Source organism: Primulina tabacum, chromosome 4, assembly GCF_025594145.1.
Source record: "Primulina tabacum isolate GXHZ01 chromosome 4, ASM2559414v2, whole genome shotgun sequence".
Lineage (NCBI taxonomy): Eukaryota > Viridiplantae > Streptophyta > Magnoliopsida > Lamiales > Gesneriaceae > Primulina > Primulina tabacum.
In genome coordinates this window covers 5,182,860-5,207,853 of record NC_134553.1, presented here as the reverse complement: position 1 = coordinate 5,207,853, position 24,994 = coordinate 5,182,860, and the positions used below count along the sequence as shown (strand labels likewise).

Below are 24,994 nucleotides of genomic sequence, written 5' to 3'. Positions count from 1 at the left end.
ATAAAAAATGTTTAAAAATTGAAAATAATTTCATAATTATTTAATATTATTTGATCAAATTAAAAATAATATTAACACGTAAAAATGTATATATCTTTTATCAGTTATATAAAAAGTTTGGGCTAATAGAAACAAATAAGTCAAATTTTCCTATAATATTGGGATAATTTCTTTTTCTGAAGGTGTGATAAAAAGTAACACCCCTGTTTTGGCATGATTAATTAACTTCATGAAAAAATATTTTACGAAAAAACTTATTAAAAATTCAAATTAAATTTTACTTATTTTTTATTTTTACTTTTATTTTTAACAAGAGTGGTAGTAAAAAAATCGATTGATTATACAAGACACGTGTATATATTTAAATATAACCGGGCCTTGCCTACTGTAGAACTTTTACAAGTATGCCCCTTCCATCTAACACTCGGGATGAACTCACTTGGAAGTATTCAAGCCTTTGCAAAACTGAGCTAGCACAAAAAGCTTCACAAATCAAAACCACTTCTTTATGTCCAAATAATCAAGAAAGCCAATCTTAGTTCAACTTTTCCTCGTCATCAGCTCCTGCCATCAGACATCGTAAACACGGTGTTCATCTGAGAATATGGTGCTAAGGTCGCAGTTGTGGAATTCTCCGAATCACCTAAGCTAGACGAATTGTAGCTCGAAGAAGCTTGATTATGTTCGGGCTTCGACTTGGGTTCAGCAATGACCTTCAGGTCCATTAGATCAGAGATTAAGCCAGGCTGTGTTATAGTGAGTCCATCAACATCTTTCTCACCAGTAAGCATTCGGACAACATTTGACATGGAGGGCCGAAGCTTTGGCGAATCTTGAGTGCAGAGTAAACCAATCTTCAAGAATCTGCAGGCTTGTTCGGCATCATATTCTCCATCAAGTGCTGTGTCCACTAGTGCTACGAGCTCCTTTCTCTCGTAAAGTTTCCATGTCTGCAACAAAAATTCGATGGTCATGGAAGTGTCTGAGAGAAAATATAATCAGGTTTATATGTTCAAGTAGAATTAGAGCCATGACAATTGAAAATTAATCATCAAATATACATCAATCCCCGTTAATATCTGGAAGAGGTGTAAAACATGTGTCTTTAACTAGATTCTCATTTATCCATATATTCGGATGAGCAGACTTCCCCTATCCTGCCTCTTTGGCTCCACCCTGTTATGAGTCTTATAACACCAGCTTCAGATTGCCAAAACTTAACTAGTTTTAGACCACCGCATGGCATAATATAATTAGTCATGTACGACGTATTATGAGCCGAGTTACTTGTAGCTATACAGAGGAAGTGGCACTTGACAATTTGTTGTAGAGTCCCAAAGCGGCCAGACTATAGACAATTTTCATTTACTTATCAGTATTCTGAGCATACATGAGACACATCATTAACAGTGAGCTTTGTTGTGTCGGTATCAACACAAGGTCATGAGCCAAGAGACCAAGCCTAAAGGGGTAAACTACAAGATTGGAAAATCCCGCAAATTAATTTATTACTCCATTATTTATTGTGGAGCCAATGTAGGACATATATGATATAACCTAATCTGATCTTAGTAATGTAATAATTGCAACTCAGGGTGATAGGAGGGCATTTATTACTTCTTGCAAATATGGGTTATTCCCGCGTTATAAACACGGAAAACATTTAAAAAGAGCTTACGAAGAGCAAAAGTTAAGCAACAAGAGAAGTTCATACCCTTTCAAGTATATACTGTTCTTCTCGAGGTAATCGTGTATTAGTGTTGCATCTTCCGCTTACAATTTCAATAATCAGAACACCAAAACTGTAAAGATCTGCCTTCCGTGTCAACTGCCCTCTTACAGCATACTCTGGTGCCAAATAACCTCTGCAACAACAAACCGTGTTCACTCTATTACAATTTTTTTGAAATATTTATAAGAAAAAAGGAAAAAAAAACAGAAGAATATTCACAAATGAAACAGTCCAGGAAGATTTTACAACTTACAGAGTTCCCGCCACACGTGTACTGACATGAGTCATGCTGGCAGGGATGAGCTTTGCAAGACCGAAATCTGAAATTTTTGGTGTCAAGTCTTTGTCCAGAAGAATGTTGCTTGCTTTTATATCTCGGTGTATGATATGCGGTCTCACTTCCTCGTGAAGATATGCGAGTCCTCTTGCAACTCCGATGCAAATTTTAACTCGTGTTCGCCAGCTAAAGTAGATGTTGCTGTGACCTCTGACTGCAGCAAGTTTTAAAGACAGTCGTATATGAGAGTGTCCACCTCATCAAATCAAAAACTCTAGTTCAACAAGTGATTATATTATTCGCAAAAAAGCACCCATAGAAAACAAAGATAAGAGTCAATGTTGACACTCTTTACCGCAGATTAAGAATAAATTTGACTCCATTTGACCAATACCAACACTGAACTCGAGAACAAACTATAGCAAGAGGAGTACCAAGAAGTGTTCTTGCTAGGCTGTTATTCTCGAGGTAGTTATAGACAAGAATTCGATGTGTGCCTTCAACACAGCAACCATAAAGCTTTACCAAATTTTCATGATCTATATCTGAAATCATTTGAATCTCTGTCAAGAATTCTTTGACTCCTTGTCTCGACTCAGTAGAAAGAACCTTTATTGCTGCCATTTGCCCATCCCTAAGTCTTCCCTGTTAATCCAAGAGAGTCACATTAGATAACAGTCTTCTCCAAACCGCTAATATTATTATTATCTATCAGAAATTTAACCATATACTTCAATAACCTTATGAACGGAGCCGAATCCTCCCTCTCCAATTTTATTCTCTGGACTAAAATCATTTGTAGCAATTCTTAATTCCTTGTACGTATAAAGATTAACATTGCGGACACCCGCGAGATCTGCACAAAATGATATCTTTTTACAACAATTGAACATAGATAAACATATAAATAGAAATGATTGGCTCGCAAGGGAAGAGGTCACTCGAAAGTTCAAATGAAAGTGTGGATACTAAACAGCCTGAACAAAATTCTCAAAAGGACATTAATATAAAGAAGTTACATTATTTACCATCTCCAAACTCAGGATGCCTTGATAAAGAATCCAAGCCTCTACGACAGAGAAAAGAAAGACAGGTCATGACTGTAGGATTCACGAGTCGTCCTGCTGCTACACGTACAAATAAATTACTTCAAACTTGACAAAACAACAACCTGACAAATAAAAAATAGGATCATAAGGACAACTGATAAGAACTGTATCCTATAGGCCCTTACGAAAAACAATTGTAAGAATTAAATTGTTCGATCCCAGGAAACTGGAAAATATCCAATATATATAGTGGACTGGGACAGTTCATGATAGTAATATAAAGAAAATATATTCCGCTTTCACCTTTTTCTCTTAAAGTCCCCTACAACTTCAAACATCAACTGAAAATAATTTGCTTTTCTTGATAAGAATTCAGTATATCCTTGCTAAACTAGAACATAATCCTCCCAAATACGTTTGAGAACATTAAAATCCTTTGCCAAAGGAGAAGGCATATCATTTTCAGCTTAACAAGGTGAACAGAATTGACTCCCAATAACAAGATTATACTTATGAGGCCATCATTGCAGTATTGAATCCTAAATATTACTAACTTTGTAGGAGTTCAATATGAAGATAAACACGACACCCGATGAGGTGATAAATGTTTGTAAGCATCATCAGCTTAAGTTAATTATTAATGTACCGATATATGATTAGAGCTCTGAACCAAATAATTTTCTGCCTAAACTGAGATCCAATTCAATAAACACGAAAGTTTTAAATGTCACAATAAAATGGCAACTTGAGTTTATGAATGACAAAGGATCATGCTATCGACATTCCCAGGTAATAATAATATCAGGTATAAATTATACTTACAAATAAATATTGTTAATTGTAACTGGCCTGTCAAGAAACATAGAAGAAAACGCCCAAAAAAGAGTGAATCTTTCTTAACAATATTATACTCATTCAATCCGCCGTCAAGTGGAATAAAAGATTTTTGGTTGAAAAGAAAACTTAAGGCTAAAAACAAGACATCAATACAAGATATTTTACACCCAATTTCCATTTCCACATACCGTAACATCTACCTTCCAAACTTTCAGCAAGACAAACATGGGGTCGAACTAGCAATCGGCCATCTTTTTAAAAAAAAGGAAAAAGATTTAAAATTTGTATATGGTTTTTTTCCACAAACACATTAAGGCCATCGATCACACATAAAAACCAGGAAAACACAAAACCCGGGTATTAAACGGCAACAATTCAAAGGAAAATCACAGAAAACAACCACGAGATGCAGAAAATGAGAAAAATTCCAGTTGAGAGATGTTACCGGAACAGAAAAAATCTTGAGACAGCCAGAGAAGCAGCAGTAACTCCGGCCTACAGATAGAGGAATTTGTAGCGGCACCGATAAAATCTGATGATAACTACAATTTTTATGAGAAAAAAGGGCTTACAATCCTGATGACGAAAAGAGTGAGAATATTCAAACCACCAAGAAACCGTATGAACTGGAGATTTCACATCTGAAGATCAAAGTGTTGAAATTCAAGAAGATTTCGTTATGACAATTAAAAATCTGAAATGTGAATGAATAAACTAATTTGTTGACTTTCGACAGCACGATTTAAAATTTGAGGACAAGAAAAGTCAACGTGATCAAGTTACTCAGCTGGCAGCTGGGTGGAAAGCTCACCTCCATGTTCTTTTAATATCATATTATCCCCTTTGAAATCTAAAATAAAAAATATAATATTACAATTTTGTCACTGCCAAACATTTGATTTAATCGAATTATTAATTATACAACCAAATACAACATTAGAAGATAAAGAAATTAACTTAAATCTGATTTATTCTTGTTTTTTGGGAGAATGAATCGCGTTTGGCGACGAGATTCAAACGAGAAACCCCTTTTGATTTTGACTTAAACTAACTCTTACCAGAATTCAGGTATACAGTAAATGCCGAGAGGGTTGACCGTAGCCAATAAAATGAGAATTATATATTCACAGTCTATCCTAACATGCACACACACACACACTTGGATTAAGGAAGACCCTTAAAAAGTTAAATATAGACACCATACAAGTATTATTAAAATTTTAGCAAAAACTTGTTTGAGACGGTTCACTGATCATATTTTGTAAGACATATCTTTTATTTGAGTCATTCATGAAAAAATATTATTTTTTATGCTAAGAGTATTACATTTTATTGTAAATATTGGTAAGGTTGACACGTCTCACAGATAAATATTCGTGATACCGTCTCACAAGAGACCTATTCTAAAATAATGAGTCTGTCGTGAGACGGTCAAATTTATCTATATTTATAATAATAAGTAATTTTTTTCATGAGTTACTCAAACATAAAATATGTATCACAAAATTGATTTTTGAGACCGTCCAACAAATTTTTTTATGTTATTAAAATTACTTCATAGCCTTACTCAAGAAAATTGAGAGGAATGATTATTCCTGAAACCTGTTTTTCTAGTCGTGGAATAAATTAATGCAATTAATGTGCACCCCCTACCAAATATAGAGCTTCAAAAATAGCTTCGCCTCCGTGATACAAAAGTGATTTGGATAAAAAATTTATTAAGACATCGTTGACTTGTGAAATATTAAATTATTCATATTTTGATGATATTAGATTATCCAACTCGTAAAATTTGAGTAAAAAATTAGACGAGAGTGTTCTCATGTGTCATGAACAAAAAGGTGAAAACATTGTAGAAATAGAATCAAGAATTTATTGAATTGGTTGCGAGTTTGGACACAAATTAAGTTGTTGAAAGACAATGACTGATGATTTTGAATTTTTTTATAAACATCCTACGATTTATTTGAAATCCAAATTAAAAAATATATAATTTAATATTATTTGATAATATGTCAAAAATCATCAAGTGGAGTTGAAAAAATAGAAAAAGTGTTTTATTGAATTTTAATTTTGACTTGTCTCCTAATCAAACATGAATGAAATATTTCATAAACTTAACTCAATTCTATTTTAGTTAAATTCTCATATGAGATGGTTAGATATATCAAATGTGTGACACAGCTTTCTAACATAATTCAAAAATATTATTTTATTTTATATATGCATTAGGAGATATTTTTTGATAGTCAAACTGGAATCTAAATAACATCAGTTTTTGTTAGATCAAAGTTTAATAATATGGTCCGTTTGGATCAAAAGGCAAATGTAAAAAAAACATTAGCTTGTTTTTTTTAAAATCTTTGATGAAAGCATAATGACGATATATTTGAAAATGTAACTTTGATCAGATTTTATTTTTTTATAATATATCTTCGAATATATTTGAATTTTTTTTTCAAATATATATAAAAAATATATATATTTAATATTATTTTGCTAATTTAACTGCCAATCACAAAATAATATGCACTAGTTAATTCCAAATGGGAATATGGGATACAGATCCGAACAGGCGAGATAGCTCTCTGAGAACTTTTTATCTCCAAAACAGGAACTACCCTCCACGCAAGAATCATTATCAAAGCTTTCCATTTTGGTAAAAGGACCCAAAACAGCTTGAATCACGTTTTCATCGCAAGAAGGGTCCGATTTATGATAACAAATTCCTCCGATATTATGGGTCAATCCCGCATAGTTTGGCGTGACATTGGTGGGTAATATTTGCTGATCCGGTTGGGTTAGGAGTAGGGATTGGCAAGGGTTTCTGTTGAAGAAGGAGAAGCAGGGCACTTGCTCGTGGTGTTTGTGGTAGTAATTGGCTTGAAATGGGTCCGCTGTATTGTAAGGTTCCATTGATGGCGGAAGAGAGATTGGTGGGGAAGAAGACCTGGTCTCGAATCCAAGTTCTGTGTGTTGTTTGGGTGGATGTGGCGTGTTCTTCTGGAACACTCTGCATAAAACCCAATCCTCTCGCGTGCATTCCTGAAATTTTCCGAGCAAACAAACACGGCTTATTTATCTATTATAACGGAATGATGTTTTGCATTTGAATCTTTAATTACTACTGTATCTTTAAACATAAAAACTTTATAAGATTGTTTTATAAATTAATTTGATAATATTGATACCATGTTCAATTCGACTTATAAAAAAAATATTATTTTTTATTCTAAATGTCGATATGTTTTATAGATATAAATATATGAGATTTTCTCATAGGCAAGTTTGAAAACCAATGGTATAATTTTGATTACTTGTAATTAACACATTTTAATTATTATTTGTGGCACATTTTTATTTAACAGTGTTTGTAAAATTGTTAGATAGGGTGAATACCTGGACACAAGAAACTGCCATCTGGCCGGGCCCAAATTTCCATTCTAGGCGAAACTCATGCATGATCCAAGCAGTTTTGGTCCCCTTGGGAGCCCGGCCCTGATAGAATACAAGAGTTTTTCTCATCCCAACGAGAATTCCCTCATGTATGACGGGCCGATCTTTGCCTGTGGCCTTCCAGTATCCAGACAGCGTGGCCCTATTTGTTCTAAGCCCGGTAGCATATTTCTTGTCCCGCTGGCTGTAAAAATACCACGCCTTCCCTCCCACGCACGCAACCTCTAAAAATAAAACCAAAGGACTCAGAATTCGATAGTTAAAAGGAGGAGCTTTTATTTTTAAATTTAAAGATATACGATACTAGAATTCCTAGTGGTCAAGATTATGACTACTCAATTCTGAATAGTTCCTTGAACTCGCACATGCATTCACTGGATATAGGGGCTGGTTGTGCTTGGTTACTGTACGAGCATTCGTGACTTTATAACCAAATATGATTACCGGGAATGTCCCAAGGCTCGCAGCTGTTAAGGTCAAGTTGAATCAAGAAAGGAGTGTGGTCAGGTGTGCATCCAGCCGCCCGTTTCATGAGGTAATCACATATCAATTCGACGTCTTTTGGCTGGAATCTGAATCCAGGAGGCAATTCCGCCTCCACCGCCCTCAAACTGTTCATTTTCCGGCCGAATTAGACAGATATAGGAGCTAGCTAGGAATGAAGGCAATGCATACCGATGCCTCCATGGACGGGGTTATAGTATACGTCAATATATAGAGAACCAAATAAAGATGGTTTGGGAGAGAGTCTTCATTTGTAGCATCTTTTCATAAAAGCTAGCTGCTTTATATTCGTCAAAAAACATCAAGCGACTGTTTTTTTTTAAAAAAACAAATATAGATAATAAATTATATATATATATATATACACATATCATTTAAACAAATTCGATCTCAAATTATCCTCGTATTTTCATCTCTATGGCGTGCCACTCCACTCAGGGACAGAGCCAGAGCCAGAGCCAGGCCTGGGCTGGGGTCGTTTTTTTCGAAAAAATATATATATAGTATATTTAATTTAATTAAATTTTTTTATATGTATAATAAAAATTATTTAACTAATTAGTCCATGCTAAAAAATATTATTAAGTGTAAACTTTTGTTTTTTTTAGTGTAGCCCGTAAATAAAATTATTAGACTAATTGATTTGAATTAACAAATCAAGATGTACAAATATAGAGAAACTTGCTCAAATACAAAATATATATATATAGAGTTTTTGTCCAAAGCTCAATAAATGATAGAAAATTGTCTAAAAAATGTGTAAATATGTTGTGAAAATGTGTATTTTGAATTTTTTTCAACAAAGAAAATATCAAAGTTTGTTATTGTCTTAAAAAATTTCGTTAAGTGAGTTTTTTTTGTTGATTTTTTGAAAAAAAACATCGATATTCAAATTATGATGTAGATTTGGTCAAATATTTTAGTGATTTTACATCTAAAATCAAACCACTTTGCAAACATTAGAATTATTACAAATTCGTATTATAATAATTTTTTGTGTTTCCTAACAAATAATGCAAAAATTATCGTATATGGTATCACATGACACCCCATATTACTTAAATTTTTGTGTCCAACGTTGCAATCAACTCTTTGTATATTGTTCATACAAGGTAAGAAATCAACCAAATTAATAAACTGGTATTAAAATTTGTATCCTGTCTGTAGTACCTATGGGGGACTCCATGCATTTGAAACTTGGGTAGCGCTGAGATTATGATTAGGTTAGGCTTTTTCTTGCAATCACAACAGAATAAAGGCAAGAAAAATAAGTGGAAATTTGGATAAGAATTGAGCCACTTTCACACACACACACACACACACTGCTGAAAACGAAAACAAAATTTGGCATTTATGCTAAAGCTAAAACACTCCAAAAAAGCTTTTTATGCTTCGAACTAGAAATTTGTTCATCCAGATATATTTCGAGTAATTACATATTCGGTTAGTTATTATTTGACGACCTTAAATTAATACTGATCAATGTAAGAGAATGAGTTTTTGTCATTTGGATATATAAAAGGTAGATGATACTTTCATAAGAGCCCGGGTCATGGATAAGAGAATGAGTTTTTGTCATTTGGATATATAAAAGGTAGATGATACCCTCATAAGAGCCTGGGTCATGGATGACCCGGGATAACAAATGGATTCCCAAATCAGGGTCATTATGCATGATGGATTCTTCTGAAGCCGGGCATGTGCAATCTCAAGATCAACTCTCCGGGCAACCAGAAGCCCGGGCTCTCATATAAGCTCCCGGGAGGCATTCTACCCGGACTATCTCGATAACAGTGCCGCACTCGAGTGCTATCTTATCTGTCAGAACTACAGAGGTTTGGCGTGTCAGAAAAGATATCAGAGGTAGGGTGGCTTGAGAGGAAGTCAACATCAAAGGCTATGATTGGTAGGTGTACACACAAATCGAGGTAATCCTTGATTTTTCTTCCTATAAATAGCAGGTATGCATCTCATTTAAATGATTCTGAATCTTTGAACTCTCAAGTACACATATATTCTCACATATATTGCTTGTGTTCTTCCTTCTTCGTCTGCTGACTTAAGCATCGGAGTGGCCACGACGGACATCCCTCCGGCGCCCATTCACGAGTTCTTTTCTTATTTGCAGGTCACGATCGAAGCCATCTACTTTGCTCATTTTCCTGAACAACATTATTGATTCGATCCGGTGGAGCACCCGACCCTGCTCATCCATTTCACTAGGATCGCAACTTTGGCGCCGTTTGTGGGAACTTGAGCTCAAGACGTAGATATGGTTTCCATTAAAAATAGCTATCTCGGAGTGGCGTGGAAGAGCATTTGCTATGCACTCAGTAGCATATAGCTATATTAGTCACCTAATTTAGCTCAACAAGAAAAGTTTCACTCTACCGAAAATGAATTCGGATTCAATATTTCCAGGTTAGTTATTTGGTTTTTAATAAAACTAATATAGCAGGAAGAGTAAAAAGGTGAAAAGCCCGGGATGTATGAGGCCCCGGTATCATATTTAAAGTCCGGGAGATATGAGGCCCCAGCACATTATCTTAAGCCCGGGAGGTATGAGGCCCCGGCACATTTTTTAAAGTCCGGGAGACACGAGGCCCCGACACATTCTTTAAAGTCCGGGAGACACGAGGCCCCGACACATTATCTTAAGCCCAGGAGGTATGAGGCCCCGCGACACATTCTTTAAAGTCCGGGAGACACGAGGCCCCGACATCTTATTTAAAGTCCGGGAGATATGAGGCCCCGGCACCATATTTAAAGCCCAGGGCACCACACCCTGGCTCGGGGCACCACACCTAGACCATTCCCAAGTCCCGGGACATGCTCCCCTGCCCAAGGCTCCGCACCTTGGTTATTGATAAGCCCAGGGCACTACACCCTGGCTCGGGGCACCACACCTCGACCATTCCCAAGTCTCGGGACATGTTCCCCGGCCCAAGGCTCCGCACCTTGGTTATTGATAAGCCCAGGGCACTACACCCTGGCTCGGGGCACCACACCTCGACCATTCCCAAGTCCCGGGACATGCTCCTCGGCCCAAGGCTCCGCACCTTGGTTATTGATAAGCCCAGGGCACTACACCCTGGCTCGGGGCACCACACCTCGACCATTCCCAAGCCCGGGAGAAATGAGGCTCCAGCATATTATCTAAAGTCCGGGAGACAGGAGGCCCCAGCACATTATGCAAAGTCCGGGAGATATGAGGCACCGGCACATTATTCAAGTCCGGGAGACACGAGGCCCCGGCACATTATTCAAAGCCCGGGAGACACGAGGCCCCGACATATTATCTCAAGTCCATGAGACATGAGGCTCCGACGCCTCATCCCATCTATGGAAGACATTAAGCCCCCGATGCTTTTATAAAACAAGATTGATTATCTCTTTGGGAATCCAAGCATGACTGATCGGGACAGCGAGTATGACTCTAGCCCGACTATTTAAGAGATGAGTGATGATACCCTCATAAGAGCCCGGGTCATGGATGACCCGGGATAACAAATGGATTTCCAAATCACGGTCATTATGCATGATGGATTCTTCTGAAGCCGAGCAGGTGCAAGCTCAGGCTCAACTCTCTGGGCAACCAGAAGCCTGGGCTCTCATATAAGCTCCCGGGAGGCATTCTACCCGGGCTACCTCGATAACAGTGCCGCACTCGAGTGCTATCTTATCTGTCAGAACTACAGGGGTTTGGCGTGTCAGAAAAGATATCAGAGGTAGGGTGGCTTGACAGGAAGTCAACATCAAATGCTATGATTGGTAGGTGTACACAAAAATCGAGATAATCCTTGATTTTCCTTCCTATAAATAGCAGGTATGCATCTCATTTAAAGGATTCTGAATCTTTGAACTCTCAAGCACACATATAATCTCACATATATTGCTTGTGTTCTTCCTTCTTCGTCTGCTGACTTAAGCATCGGAGTGGCCACGACGGACATCCCTCCGGCGCCCATTCACGAGTTCTTTTCTTATCTGCAGGTCACGATCGAAGCCATCTACTTTGCTCATTTTCCTGAACAACATTATTGATTCGATCCGGTGGTGCACCCGACCCTGCTCATCCATTTCACTAGGATCGCAACTAGTAGATAAATCAATACTAAGATGAAAATTAAAGAAATATAATTTACGAAAAATTATATTTTTGGTCCACTAAGTTATCGATTTTGGTTCAATTGATGACGTAAATTCATATGTTACCGTAAGGTTTGGGGTGTATTTTGTTTAATAGTGAAACAAGTAAGATCGTATGTGACCGTAAATTTATGTTTATCATATTTAAGTGTTATGTGAAATGTTACAACATTTTAGACAATATGCAGCGAAATATATAAGTTTGTAATACAAATGAACTTTAAGTAAATACGATGGAACGGAATAAATTGTGCACAAGTGTAAATACTTGCGCATTGCCTCGTAGAAAAAATAATCACTAGAAAACCAACGAGTTTACACAAAAATACTATCACTAATGATTTTAATAAAAAATTAATTTCTTCAACACGTTGAGAAAATCAGATTCTTCCTAAAATAAAGAACAACATTTATAAGGAAGCAAAACACGATGCCAAAACTGGAGCAACAAAAAAAATCTCCAGCCAACTCATTCACAGTTGTTGTCTGCAGATGTCTCCAACAATCACGGACAACACCTGGATTTATCAGTCTTCGATCAGCAGCAACCTTGTAGATTATTTTCTCTAAAGTTTATGGCTTGCAAAGGTGCAACATTATGTATGTGTTTCTGCGTAAATCATCACTCAATTTGCATGAGATGAATCCTCTTATTTATGGCTCTAGAGTTTATCAACAAGAAAAATCTACACAATATGTAAAGTAAGAGTTTTGTTAGAAACAAACTCTTTTTAAACAAATATTCTATATCACAAAAATGTTAGCATAATCATCACATTAATTATCACATTATTTAGAAAGTCAAAATCATAATTAAATATTCAAAATCATATCAATAAAATAAATTGATCTTGAGAAATAAATTTAATACGAAAATTATATTTCCCTTCAATTACGTTAGTGATACCCCATATATAGACCCGCTAGGGTTAGGCCCAAACCCGATTTGGAACCCCTGGCCCATCCCCATCCAAGGTGGAAGGCCTGTCAAGGGCTCAGGTACCCTCCTATAAATACCATGTTTGAGTGTTCAGTTCATAGATTCAATATATTATTTTTCAGCAGCACCCTTAGCTACTCCCCTTTATATCTTCAGTCTCTGACTTGAGCATCGGAGGGGCTACGCCGAGACACCCTCTCGGCCCCCTTCTAACGGTCTTCTTCGTGATTTCAGGCTCAGGGCAAATTCGAAGCCTGCGTCTGGACTAGTGTTACTTACTGGAATCGAACCCCAAATTTAAGTTATTATTTTCTGGGATCACGTCAGTAATTCGACGAAATATGACCTGAAAGCCAAAAAAATCAAATTTAGTATGTATCATAATCAAAACTTAAAGCTTAGTAAACCAAAATCCGAAATATAAAAAGTTAGTGAATCGAAAAAATTATTTTTCTCAAGCGATTTTAGGATACTTATCTTATGAGTATGGATGGTGTCCGAGTTGGATTAAAGATGAGATGCCCAAAGTAGTGATTATGAACCCCTGTCCATGTACTTGGAATTGTGGAACCATCAACCTTTACATCGATGGCAACTTTCATATTTATCTTGTTTTAAACAGTCTTTTTTTTCCTCTGAAAAGATATTGTTTGAATGAAATATATAAAATCTTAAATCAATCCCACACGAAAAAATTCCCTTAAATAATTGAAACGATTATCCAAAACGACAAAAAAAATTCCAAATATCGACCAACTAGTAAACCTCCAATAATGATGCCATTTTCTTAATAAAGGCAATCATGTAAGATTAACCGAGTAAACAATAATTTCCTATCCTAATTATTGAAGGATTGGATTGTGACTTTGCTGAGCCATCCAATTGAGTCATTTTGAATAACACACACGTTTTTATGATATATTTATGAATTCCAACTCAGCTTTATTGTTTTGGTCATTTTTTCCGAAACAATTAAATTTATTGAATATTGTTTATTTGATATCGTATTATTTTATATAGTTCATAGAGTGTGAATAAATTTATATTACATACATTAAAATAAATATAAACAAAAAATGGAGAAAATAATGCAAAATTAAAGACACTTAATATTTCAAAATGAGAAAAAATATATGTCGTTACCATTTATTTTTTGCTTAGATAGATTTATTATGTACAATATGGGTTTTATTCTCATAGTAGAGTCTATGTATCAGACAAATGAACGATACTTGATAAATTTAGTAGTTTCGGAAGAACAAATGACAAAAAAAAATCCAATTAATTGGATAAAAACCAAATATTGAAAGATTAAACGAGTGAAACTCTAATTGAGCAAACTTACCAAACTAAAATTACAATTTTTTCTACTTATTTAAGTACTTCTATAACCCTGCACTAAAGTCTGCAAATCGAATGGAATCAGTATACTTTGGAGAATTGAAATGTTGATAAATGGTCGAAAATAGAAAGTCCCTGTCAGCCACAAAATTTGACTAGAGAATGCTAAAGAGAGCCTTACATATGTCCTAAAAATCGTTCATATACTTGGTGTTTTCAAAAGCGTTAGGCGATAGGTGGACGATCATAGTCGCTTAGGCGGTTTATTTTTGTTTAACATGATACACATTTTTTTAAATATTCTGATGATAGAAATTACGATGGTGATTATGAGCTTTTAAATTTTTTTTAAAACAAATTTATTAATTCGGGCGTCCTTCTAGGCGAGCGATTTATGCAGCAACGCGGAGATACACAGTCTCCGTAAAAATACTGTCACATTCCATGTATATTTTTTTACGTTTCACGTTAATTTTCAGTAGACACACTTTCTAAAAATTTTAAATTTGAACTTTAGTTAGTTTCACTATAAGAAATGTACTGTTACAACTGTTGTAATTGACACTGTTGTTGAAGGTGTGTTCTACGACAACGGTTTTTAACCGTTGTAGTAGCTCAAATTAGCAACGGTTTTTGAAATTTTACCGTCGCTAATTAGCGACGGATTATGTCTAAACAGTCGCTAAAATTAGCGACGGTTTAGAGTAAACTGTCGCTAATTAGGGTCGATTTTTAACTAATCTGTCGCTAATTAGCGATAGTTTTACAACAACACCGTCGCTTGACATAATCCGTCGCTAATGTTTTAAGTAAAACCGTCGACTTAGCGACGGTTTTTTATTGTGTTTAATCCGTCGCTAATGTTTTAAGTAAAACCGTCGACTTAGCGACGGTTTTTTATTGTGTTTAATCCGTCGCTATTTTAACAACGGTTCACTAAAATCGTTGTCGTTTCTTCAAAAAAAACACGTTAATCCACAACGGTTCACGAAAACTGTTGTCATTTGTCCAAAAAAACACAGTTAATCCACAACAGTTCACGAAAATCGTTGTCGTTTGTCTAAAAAAATACGCTAATCCACAACGGTTTTCGAAAACCGTTGTCTTTTGTCCAAAAAACACGTTAATAGACAACGATTTATATTGACACCTCAAAAACACGCTAAAAGACAACGTGTTTTCAGAAAACCGTTGTCGTTTGCTGCTTTTTAACAACGGTTTTCACTTAAAACGTTGTTAAAAAGCAAAAGACAACGGTATTTTTGAAAAAAACGTTGTTTTTTGAGTGTGGTTGAATGCATATTTTGTTGTAGTTTTTGTAAAAAATATTTTAAAAAAATGTCTCATTCCAAAATAGAATGTCCCAGTATTGCATAATGCTGGAATAAGTAGGCATCGATATTCTCTCCTTTAAGAGGTCAGTCCAGCCAATCAAAACCACACCACACAAAAGCAAAGCCAAAGAAAAAGAATGCTTTCAATGAAAACGATCAAAATCACTTGCATGCATCTACGATAAATAAATGATTCGAAACTCTATTTGAATTTTTTTTCGAAAGAAAACATGAAAATTTCATTTTAAAAATAAATCATGTCCCAAAAGACTATAAGCCTAACAAGTTACATCCCATAAAGGTCCACTAAGCCTCTCGTGAAATGTTAATAATTGACATTTACCGGGTAAGCTCTCATCCTGGACGGGTGCTGATCTGAGTCTCAAAGAGTTTTCGTGTAATTGTTATGTCTCTAATGTCGGCAAAATGAATTAAATGCATGTCGAGAAATTGAATTGAATGAATTATTGGGTTCGTGATTTTTACCATAATAATTTTTAGTTCATTCTACGTTAAATTAAACAATTTAACTATAATTATGATGAATTTAAAATACACATATGATACATATAATTCAAAATATATTCCACAGATCATTTTCAAAATCAAACCAATCTCTCCAAATCAAATCTAAGAATTCAAGGACAACCTCGATATAATAATTTTGGTTTGAAGATGTCATGAGAGATAGATTATGTTTTATTTTTTTTTAAATGTTATGGAAAGTAAAATTAAACATGTCCGTCCATTATAGTCCATCAAACATGAAGATTCCGAGTTTTGAACGTGTACTTGTTTTCGAGATTTAATTGTAACAAATCTCTCTCGGATTGAGAAAAAATTAATGGCAAAAACTTGTGTCAGACAGTCTCACGGATCGTATTTTGTGAGACAGATATCTTATTTGGGTCATCCATGAAAAAGTATCACTTTTTATGCTAAGAATATTACTTTTTTATCGTGAATATCGGTAGGGTTGATCCATCTCACAGACAAAGATTCGTAAGATTGTCTCACAAAAGACATACTCACAATTAATTTTCAAGTTGCAATCAACAATCTGTTACGATGGTTCTACTGACAAATACTCGTGGAATCATTTTCTTGATTTTAAGGGACACTTGAGATAAACAGCTACTTAAGCAATAGGCCTACCGCCTATTGCCTATTGGGGCAACTGTGCCACTGAAAACAATTGGCCCACTCAAAATAATAAAAAAATAAAAATTGGCCCATTAAGAAATTAGATATAGCCCAGACCGGTGATTTTATGAGTAGCCCAGCCCGTAATAGGAATTCTTTTGATTTGTATAAAGGGTGGGGTTTTTAACGAACTACTTTTTTTTTTACAAAATTTACTTTTATTTAAAAAAAGGGTAAAAATTGTGCGTCATAACTACACTGGACATCCCATGGGACAAACAAATAACATAACAAATCAAAAACTAGAACTTAATTAGAACTACAACAATACTTGAGATATAACAATACATACACCATATCGTTTGAAATCGGTATGGATCGGAAGACGCGTATCTGAATCTTCTTAATTATATCATCCACCATCGGCTTAACATCCTCGAACATGACTCTGTTACGCATGTTTATATCTGATATACCTTTGCATCAAGTGCAGTAATCCTCATATTTGCTATGATCGAGTTTCCTCCATAATGATTGTGAAATGCCCTAAGAATAGCAGGTGGAGAGGCCATAATTTTCTTCATGTCAAGCTACTTCCTGATCTCATCCCATATGCTCTTGGAGACCCGGCATTGAAAGAATAAGTGAGAAGCCGATTCATCGCCTGATTGACAAAGCACACAAGTTTTAACACTAACAAACCCCAATCTATCTCGTGTGAGTAGTTTCTTGTGTGCTAGCAACCAAAGAATAAATCGATGCTTAGGTAACATGCAGGTTCTGGTGAGAATAGGTTTCCAAGTCCATTTCCCGCTTGCTTGAACAAAGAAGTTATAAGCCTTCGATAAACCCTCATCTGTGCTAAACCAAGTGTTAAGTCTGTCCGCCGCAGTTGTTATCGAACCATTAGAGCGCACAATTTCGTCCCAGATATATATAATCTGCTTAATCAAAGGTGATTCCCCTTTGTGCCAACCCCAATACCAAACATCACCAAAGTAACTGTAAATATGATTAACCCATCTAATCCAAAAACTATCTTTCCTCATGTGGATTTTCCAAAAAGTTTTTGCAATCAGTGCTTTGTTCAGGCTGTCAAGTTTTTCAGTCCAAACCCTCAATCGGCCAGTGATTTGCATAACTTATCCCAAGCAATCGACGGGTGCTTTGTTGGCCACACAAATTTTCGACATATCGAGTGAATGGAATCAATTATGCAATTCGGTATTTCGCTCCTTAAATTACCGCCCTTGTCAACTCAAGTTTGCTAGCATAAGATAAAGATTGTCGAAGCCAAGAACTAACCTTTCTGTCCATGTTGTCCACCAAAAGACTGTAGTATGATGCTCTTAACTTGCCTCGCCACAAGAGGGACTCCCATTATCGCCCTTATCAATGATATCTTGTCTTACATTTTCCTCAATACTAGCCACATGGAGGCGGAGGGAGGCGGCCACCTCGAATTATCGGTTTCGGTGATCATGAAAATTAAGGTGCCGCTCGCCGCCGTAGGGTAACCGAGGGAGGTTTGAGGAGGCTCCGATTTTCGGGATTTGGTCTTTTCTCGTTGCCGTCCCCCTCTGCTTTTACTGCAATGAAGACTGCCTGCAACCGAAGCCGATCGCTTTATGTGGCGGCAATGACGGATGCGCGGGATTTTTATATATAAAAAAAACTATCATGTTTCGTGTTTTTTCTTTCATTAATGTGTGTTTTTCTGGCATTGTTTCGGTTCTATTCCCTTGGTTAGAAGGATTTTGTATAGCTGCAATTATCGAAGTACGTTGTTATTTATTGTTATGATGTTAAATTGCGATGTTTTTCCAAAATTTGGTGCAATTGTAAGCCATGGGGCCAAAATAATATTAATCTGCCGTGCAAGTTGGAGATCTCATACGCACACTGGTATTGTGCTCAAAGATTCTTTAGCTGATAAATTTGAATTTTAGTGCGGAGGCAATTTTTGAATCTCTGTCACCTATTACACATTGTCTGTCTGAAATAATTTCCATTTCAGTCTTTCTGCTGACATAATTCAAAGTTCATAGTTATATTTGTTAGAGTAGATGCCCTGCAAGCCAACGGTTGGCTAGGGAATTTATTGACTCAAGTGAAATAAACAATCTTTATTTTAATATAATTTAACTTTTTATGGTCTTGTTATACTTTATCTGTATACCCATTCAAACAGCATAGATAAAGTCCTTGATTATGCTTTAATACAAATGAATCGTAATTCGATGTTGAAACTCATTTGTAAACACTGCATATTCTAAATTCGTTCCTAGTCGATTCAGCCGCCTAAAACAGGGATAAAGGCCGCTTGAGCTCGAGACTAGCATCTGTGATGTTGTGTACTGTGTTTCTTGGTAAGGGCATGGAGATGTCCAAACATGCAGATGGGTAGTCATATGATGATTATACCAAACAACCCTCCCTCGGACTTTCCAAGTGGTTATCATTCATCGAGAGGATAAGTCCGTGGTTATGATTGTACACCATTAGTCCTTACGACCCGGGACAACACTGAGGCTCTATATGCTAGGGCTGTGCTTTGACTCGTTTACCGACTCCAGGAGAGTCATCAGGTGGCGAGGTTGGGTACAGTTGCGACACATATAGGAGCCAGTGCATTGTAGTCGGGGATTCACCGCTCACCTACGGGTGTGGATATCCTATGTGATCTGATGAAATAATAGTGCGTGGAATCTCTGGCCAGAGTATGAGATGTACGTTAGAGAAGTAGTTCTCCAATAGTACATGCGATGCCACTATTTATATGTGTCACATAGTTATCGAATTATTATGCAACCCTCGATGAACCAATGGTTGCAGATTCGATCGGGATATATGAGATGAAGGGACCGTACTGTACATTGATCATAATCGACTGGTTCTTGCAGGTACTATCAGTGATACCTAGGGGATCATGGGGCGATGCTACTAGACGCTCTTACCATGATCCGATGGGTGCAATCAGAAATGAGTTCTGACATTCTTAATCAAGGTGTTGATGAAAAGAATGAGGCTAACTAGGGTAAGCCCGAATAAGAATAAATATTATTCTGAATCACAAAGAGTTGTGAACCCACGGCTAGCTGTATCCCTGAACCATTGAGGGTCACACAAGCACTGGTTTACTTGTTCCCGTTGAGATAATAAATTCAAGGAGTTGAATTTATAGAAACGTTGAGATAATAAATTCAATGAGTTGAATTTATAAGAAATAAGTTTGATATGATCAATCGATAAGCTTATAAATAAAGTTTATAAAAGCTTATAGAAATTTTGAGAGCATGACTGTTAATACAGTCAAAGGAGTACACTTGCCTTATTTAAACATTGATGATCTCGAAATTAAAGTGTGCATCATAATAACAAACAAGTTGAAATTGTCACATCGATGATATTTGATCACCGATCGGGATTATGATGAGATTAATGTAATGGGAGCATGGATCATGGGCTTGTAAGAGTATAAGCCCATCATGCAAATTTATTAAAGTTCAAATGGACTTTAATAATTAATTATATTTTAATTGTGTTAAAATATAGTCCCATTAAGTTTTTATTAAATATGGTATTGAATTATGTAATATGGAGATATTCATGATACCATAATTTTAAAAACTTGCACACAAAGCTAAATAACATATATATGCATATATTCGAAATATACATTAGTGTGGTGTGCAACTTTCGAGAATCAAAGATATATGTTGAAATCATTAACTTAATTGATATGATTAATTAAGGAAAGTAATTATTTGTTACCATAATAAAATATATTACTTTGGTTAGTTAATGAAGAGGTGACTGTAGCTTTCATAAGATTGGAGAAAGTCTCTAATTTCCATCGGCCATCCTTTGCTCTCAAAAGGCTTTGAGCAATTTTGTTTTTTTTTTTTTTTAAAAAAAAAAGGGAAAAATCTCTACGAAAATATCTTCTACACTTTCTAGTGCAAGTTAGAAGAGGAACAAATAATTGGTCGTTGACCTGATTCGAAGATTGAAGAAGAAGATCGAAGAATGTTCGTAGGGATTTACAACAAGAGCTACGTCCGCTAATACCGGAGTAGTTGGAGCCAATTGAAATTATTCACCTAAAGGTATAATACTAAACTCCCTATATTTGATTATGAAAACCATACGAGTGCCCAAACATATTTTGATTATCAAAATAAATAAAATTTTTAAATCTTCCGCTGCGTTTGGGCATGTAGAAAACCGAGATCCAACAATATTTGTATATAGTATTATATTTTATATACACGAAGGGTATTTGCCAAAACATGTTTTTGCTTATTGTCAGGGGAACGATTAAGTTATGCATACATATAATACTACGGCCTCGTTGTTTGAATGATCTTTCAGCTACCAATTCATACAAGTATGTGTACGATAGATATGTTGATGGAGTTATGCTCTGATGACTGAATTTGTGGCTAAATGTGGGTTTATAGGTATTATTATCGACTGATTTCATGTGTTGATGGCGACTTCTGGGTTGATTTACGTGTGATCATGTGCTAAAGATGTAGATTTATGATATTGTTTGTTTATACGAATACTATGAAGTGCTTGTTGATTATGTGAGGTATAAATGATGCTCATTGCTGAACATTGACATATACTTCTATGTTGATAACCTTGAGCATTGAGGCCGATTTCATGATGATTATTTTGGGGGATGAAGATGCATACCGGCTTCACGAAGGGACCTGAGAAGACATGAGCAGCGATGGGATTCGAACCAGCTGATATCCGGATTAATTTGGACCTGATATGGCAACAACACGAGTGGTGGTTCTAGATATAAAAGAGAGACCGGTTGATGTATGTGTCATTGGATTGTATCTGTTTATACAGAGTGATTTGCGCGTTTGATTTTTAATAATTCGTGCAAACGGGACTTGTTCGAGCAAATTGCGTGGTTTGGAACATGTAATCCCTGCTAAATGTTTTCAGTGTCCTCCCATCCCCCACCACCATCCCACTTGTTGTTGTCGGCTTTGGGCCCGTTGCTGGTACCGCCTTACCTTGGTACAATGGAAAGAACATTTTCATTGTTCTTCGGCTCAATGTATGACGACAGTGTTTTCTCACCCACGACAATTTATACACGGAAGTGCCCTTATTTAAAAATAATAGACAATACAATTGTATGCATTCGTAATCCAGTTTGAGGTGATTATTTTTTATTTGGGAACAAAATGGAAAAGATGTGTGTAGTTTAATTGAATAAGAAAATGAGAAAAATATAATTAAGTTTGTGTTGTGAAAAAGTAAAAATTTATGGTAAAAAGTAAAAATCTCAAACTCTCAAAATTTACCAAACTACACACTTTATAATATTTTTCTCTCTACCCAATTGTGATTTTCTTCACAAATGAGAGATCTATTTATAGGAAATCTTTACAAATAATCCAAAAATAAAATACATCATTACCTACATCATCACACACTAATTTTCAATATTTACAACTCTTATTTTCAACATTCAAATATTCAATACACACATTTTAAATATTATTTTCCAATACTCCTCCTTGTGATGATGATCATGATACGATGATGTCTTCATTACGTGTTTTTGTACTGCCTCGTTAAAAACCTTACTTGGAAAAACCCATTGGATAAAAACCATAGTAAGGGAAAAAAAGTGCAGTCACGTAAACTCTCCCTGATGTTGACATGAACAATTCTTCACAAATTTCGTAGATTGCGCATCCCAATATTATATATGTGCTTTCTGAATATTGACGTAGGAAGTGCCTTTGTGAAGAGATCTGATGAGTTTTCACTTGATTGAATGTGACGAACATCAGTACATCTATTCTTCTCAAGCTCCTTGGTGAATGCGAAGAACTTAGGAGGAATATGTTTAGTTCTGTCGCTTTTTATGTATCCTTCTTTCATTTGAGCAACACATGCAGCATTATCTTCATATAGTATCACAAGCTTCTCATCAGATGATAATCCGCATGAAATTTGGATATGTTGGGTCATTGATTTTAACCACACACATTCACGACTTGCTTCATGTAGTGCAATAATCTCGGCATGATTTGATGAAGTTGTTACGAGCGTTTGTTTCTGAGAACGCCAAGATATTGCAGTGCCTCCACGAGTAAATACATATCCAGTTTGGGAAAGTGCCTTGTGTGGATCAGATAAGTATCCAGCATCAGCATAACCAATTATACTTGGATTAGCATCTTTTGAATACAAAAGTCCCAAGTCTGTCGTTCCTCGTAGATAACGGATTATATGTTTTATTCCGTTCCAGTGTCTCTTTGTTGGATATGTGCTAAATCTTGCCAACAGATTCACGGCAAAAGATATATCAGGCCTTGTACAATTTGTAAGGTACATAAGGGCACCGATGACACTTAGATATGGTACTTCTGGACCAAGAATATCTTCATCATCTTCACATGGACGGAATGGATCCTTTTCTATGTTTAATGATCTAACAACCATTGGAGTACTTAAAGGATTTGCTTTATCCATATTAAAACGTTTAATGATCTTTTCTGTGTAATTTGTCTGGTGAACAAACATTCCACATTCTTTTTGTTCAATTTGTAAACCCAGACAATACTTGGTTTTTCCAAGATCCTTCATTTCAAATTCTTCCTTCAAGTATGACACAACTTCTTGAATTTCTTTATTCGTTCCAATGATGTTTAAATCATCAACATATACAACAATAATTACGCATCCGGATGTTGTTTTCTTAATGAAAACACAAGGGCATATTGAATTATTTACATATCCCTTTTTCATCAAGTGATCACTTAGTCGATTATACCACATTCGACCTGATTGCTTTAACCCATATAATGATCTTTGTAATTTCACAGAATAACATTCCCTGGGTTTTGAACTTTGTGATTCAGGCATCTTAAATCCTTCAGGGATTTTCATATATATATTACTATCAAGTGATCCATATAAGTAAGCTGTAACAACATCCATAAGACGCATTTCTAAATTTTCAGATACCGCCAAGCTAATCAAATACCGAAACGTAATTGCATCCATCACAGGAGAATACGTTTCTTCATAATCAATTCCAGGCCTTTGAGAAAAACCTTGTGCAACAAGTCGAGCTTTATATCTTACTATTTCATTTTTCTCATTTCGCTTTCGAATAAAAACCCATTTGTATCCAACAGGTTTTACACCTTCAGGTGTAAGGACTATAGGTCCAAAAACATTACGTTTATTTAGCGAATCCAATTCAACCTGGATGGCTTCTTTCCATTTTATCCAATCCTGCCGATTTTTACATTCACCAAAAGATTTTGGTTCATGATCTTCATTATCATTTATGATGTCGATTGCCACATTATAAGAAAATATATCATCAATTTCTTCTATATCTTTTCGGTTCCATATTTTTCCAGTATTAATGTAATTGATAGAGATTTCATGATTCTCGTCAGTTTGTGGTTCTGACAGAACATTTTCATCATCATGTGTTTCTTCAGGAACATCATTCTCTATTTTGTGATCATCATGTGCTTCTTCAGAAACGTCATTCTTTATTTTGTGATCATCGTGTTTCTCTATGAATTTTATTTTTCGAGGATTTTTATCCTTGGAACCGACTGGCCTTCCACGCTTCAGGCGTTTAATGACATCATGCGTATCTTCCATTTGTTTCTTTGGAATTTCAACTCGAGCAGGGGCATTTGCAGCATGTATATATGATTTAGTTACCCCTTTTGTGTCTGCAAATGCATCTGGTATTTGATTTGCTATTCTTTGCAAGTGTACAATTTGTTGTACATCCTTTTCACATTGTTTTGTTCTTGGATCCAGATGTAACAATGATGATACATACCATGTAATTTCCTTTTCGGTATGTTTCTGTTATCCCCCTAACATTGGGAAGATTTCCTCATTAAAATGACAATCAGCAAAACGTGCTGTGAACACGTCGCCTGTCTGAGGTTCAAGATATCGAATGATTGATGGACTATCATAACCGATATAAATTCCAACCTTTCTTTGAGGTCCCATTTTCTTTCGTTGCGGTGGTGCAATAGGCACATACACCATACATCCAAAAATTCTCAGATGAGAAATGTCTGGTTCTTTACCAAATGCAAGCTGCAATGGAGAGTATTTATGATATGCACTTGGTCTGATGCGAATTAATGAAGCAGCGTGTAAAATTGCATGTCCCCATATAGAAATAGGGAGCTTTGTTTTCATAATCAT

At 35.8% G+C, this 24,994-nt stretch overlaps 2 protein-coding genes across 6 annotated transcripts; both read right to left on the bottom strand.

Annotated features, from left to right (window-relative positions):
- Window positions 1-358: 358 nt before the first annotated feature.
- LOC142542720 (cold-responsive protein kinase 1-like) lies at window positions 359-4,702 on the bottom strand. Of its 5 annotated transcripts, none has more exons than XM_075649515.1 (8): window positions 4,468-4,702; window positions 4,341-4,390; window positions 3,038-3,136; window positions 2,750-2,865; window positions 2,444-2,654; window positions 1,986-2,223; window positions 1,715-1,865; window positions 359-950 (listed from the first exon to the last, which is right to left on the bottom strand). In XM_075649515.1, exons 3-8 carry the CDS (start codon window positions 3,105-3,107, stop codon window positions 558-560), a joined length of 1,179 nt encoding a protein of 392 aa, XP_075505630.1. In that variant the 5' UTR covers window positions 3,108-3,136; window positions 4,341-4,390; window positions 4,468-4,702; the 3' UTR covers window positions 359-557. The 5 variants fall into 5 exon arrangements, with proteins under 5 accessions (XP_075505630.1, XP_075505631.1, XP_075505627.1 ...); XM_075649516.1 differs by having other exon boundaries at window positions 3,038-3,133; XM_075649512.1 differs by having other exon boundaries at window positions 3,038-3,180; window positions 4,468-4,701.
- Window positions 4,703-6,372: 1,670 nt separating this feature from the next.
- Window positions 6,373-8,086, bottom strand: LOC142541480 (NAC domain-containing protein 21/22-like). Its single transcript, XM_075648009.1, has 3 exons — window positions 7,796-8,086; window positions 7,295-7,575; window positions 6,373-6,940 (listed from the first exon to the last, which is right to left on the bottom strand). The coding sequence occupies exons 1-3, from the start codon at window positions 7,968-7,970 to the stop codon at window positions 6,428-6,430; spliced, it is 969 nt and encodes a 322-aa protein (XP_075504124.1). The 5' UTR covers window positions 7,971-8,086; the 3' UTR covers window positions 6,373-6,427.
- Window positions 8,087-24,994: the final 16,908 nt, after the last annotated feature.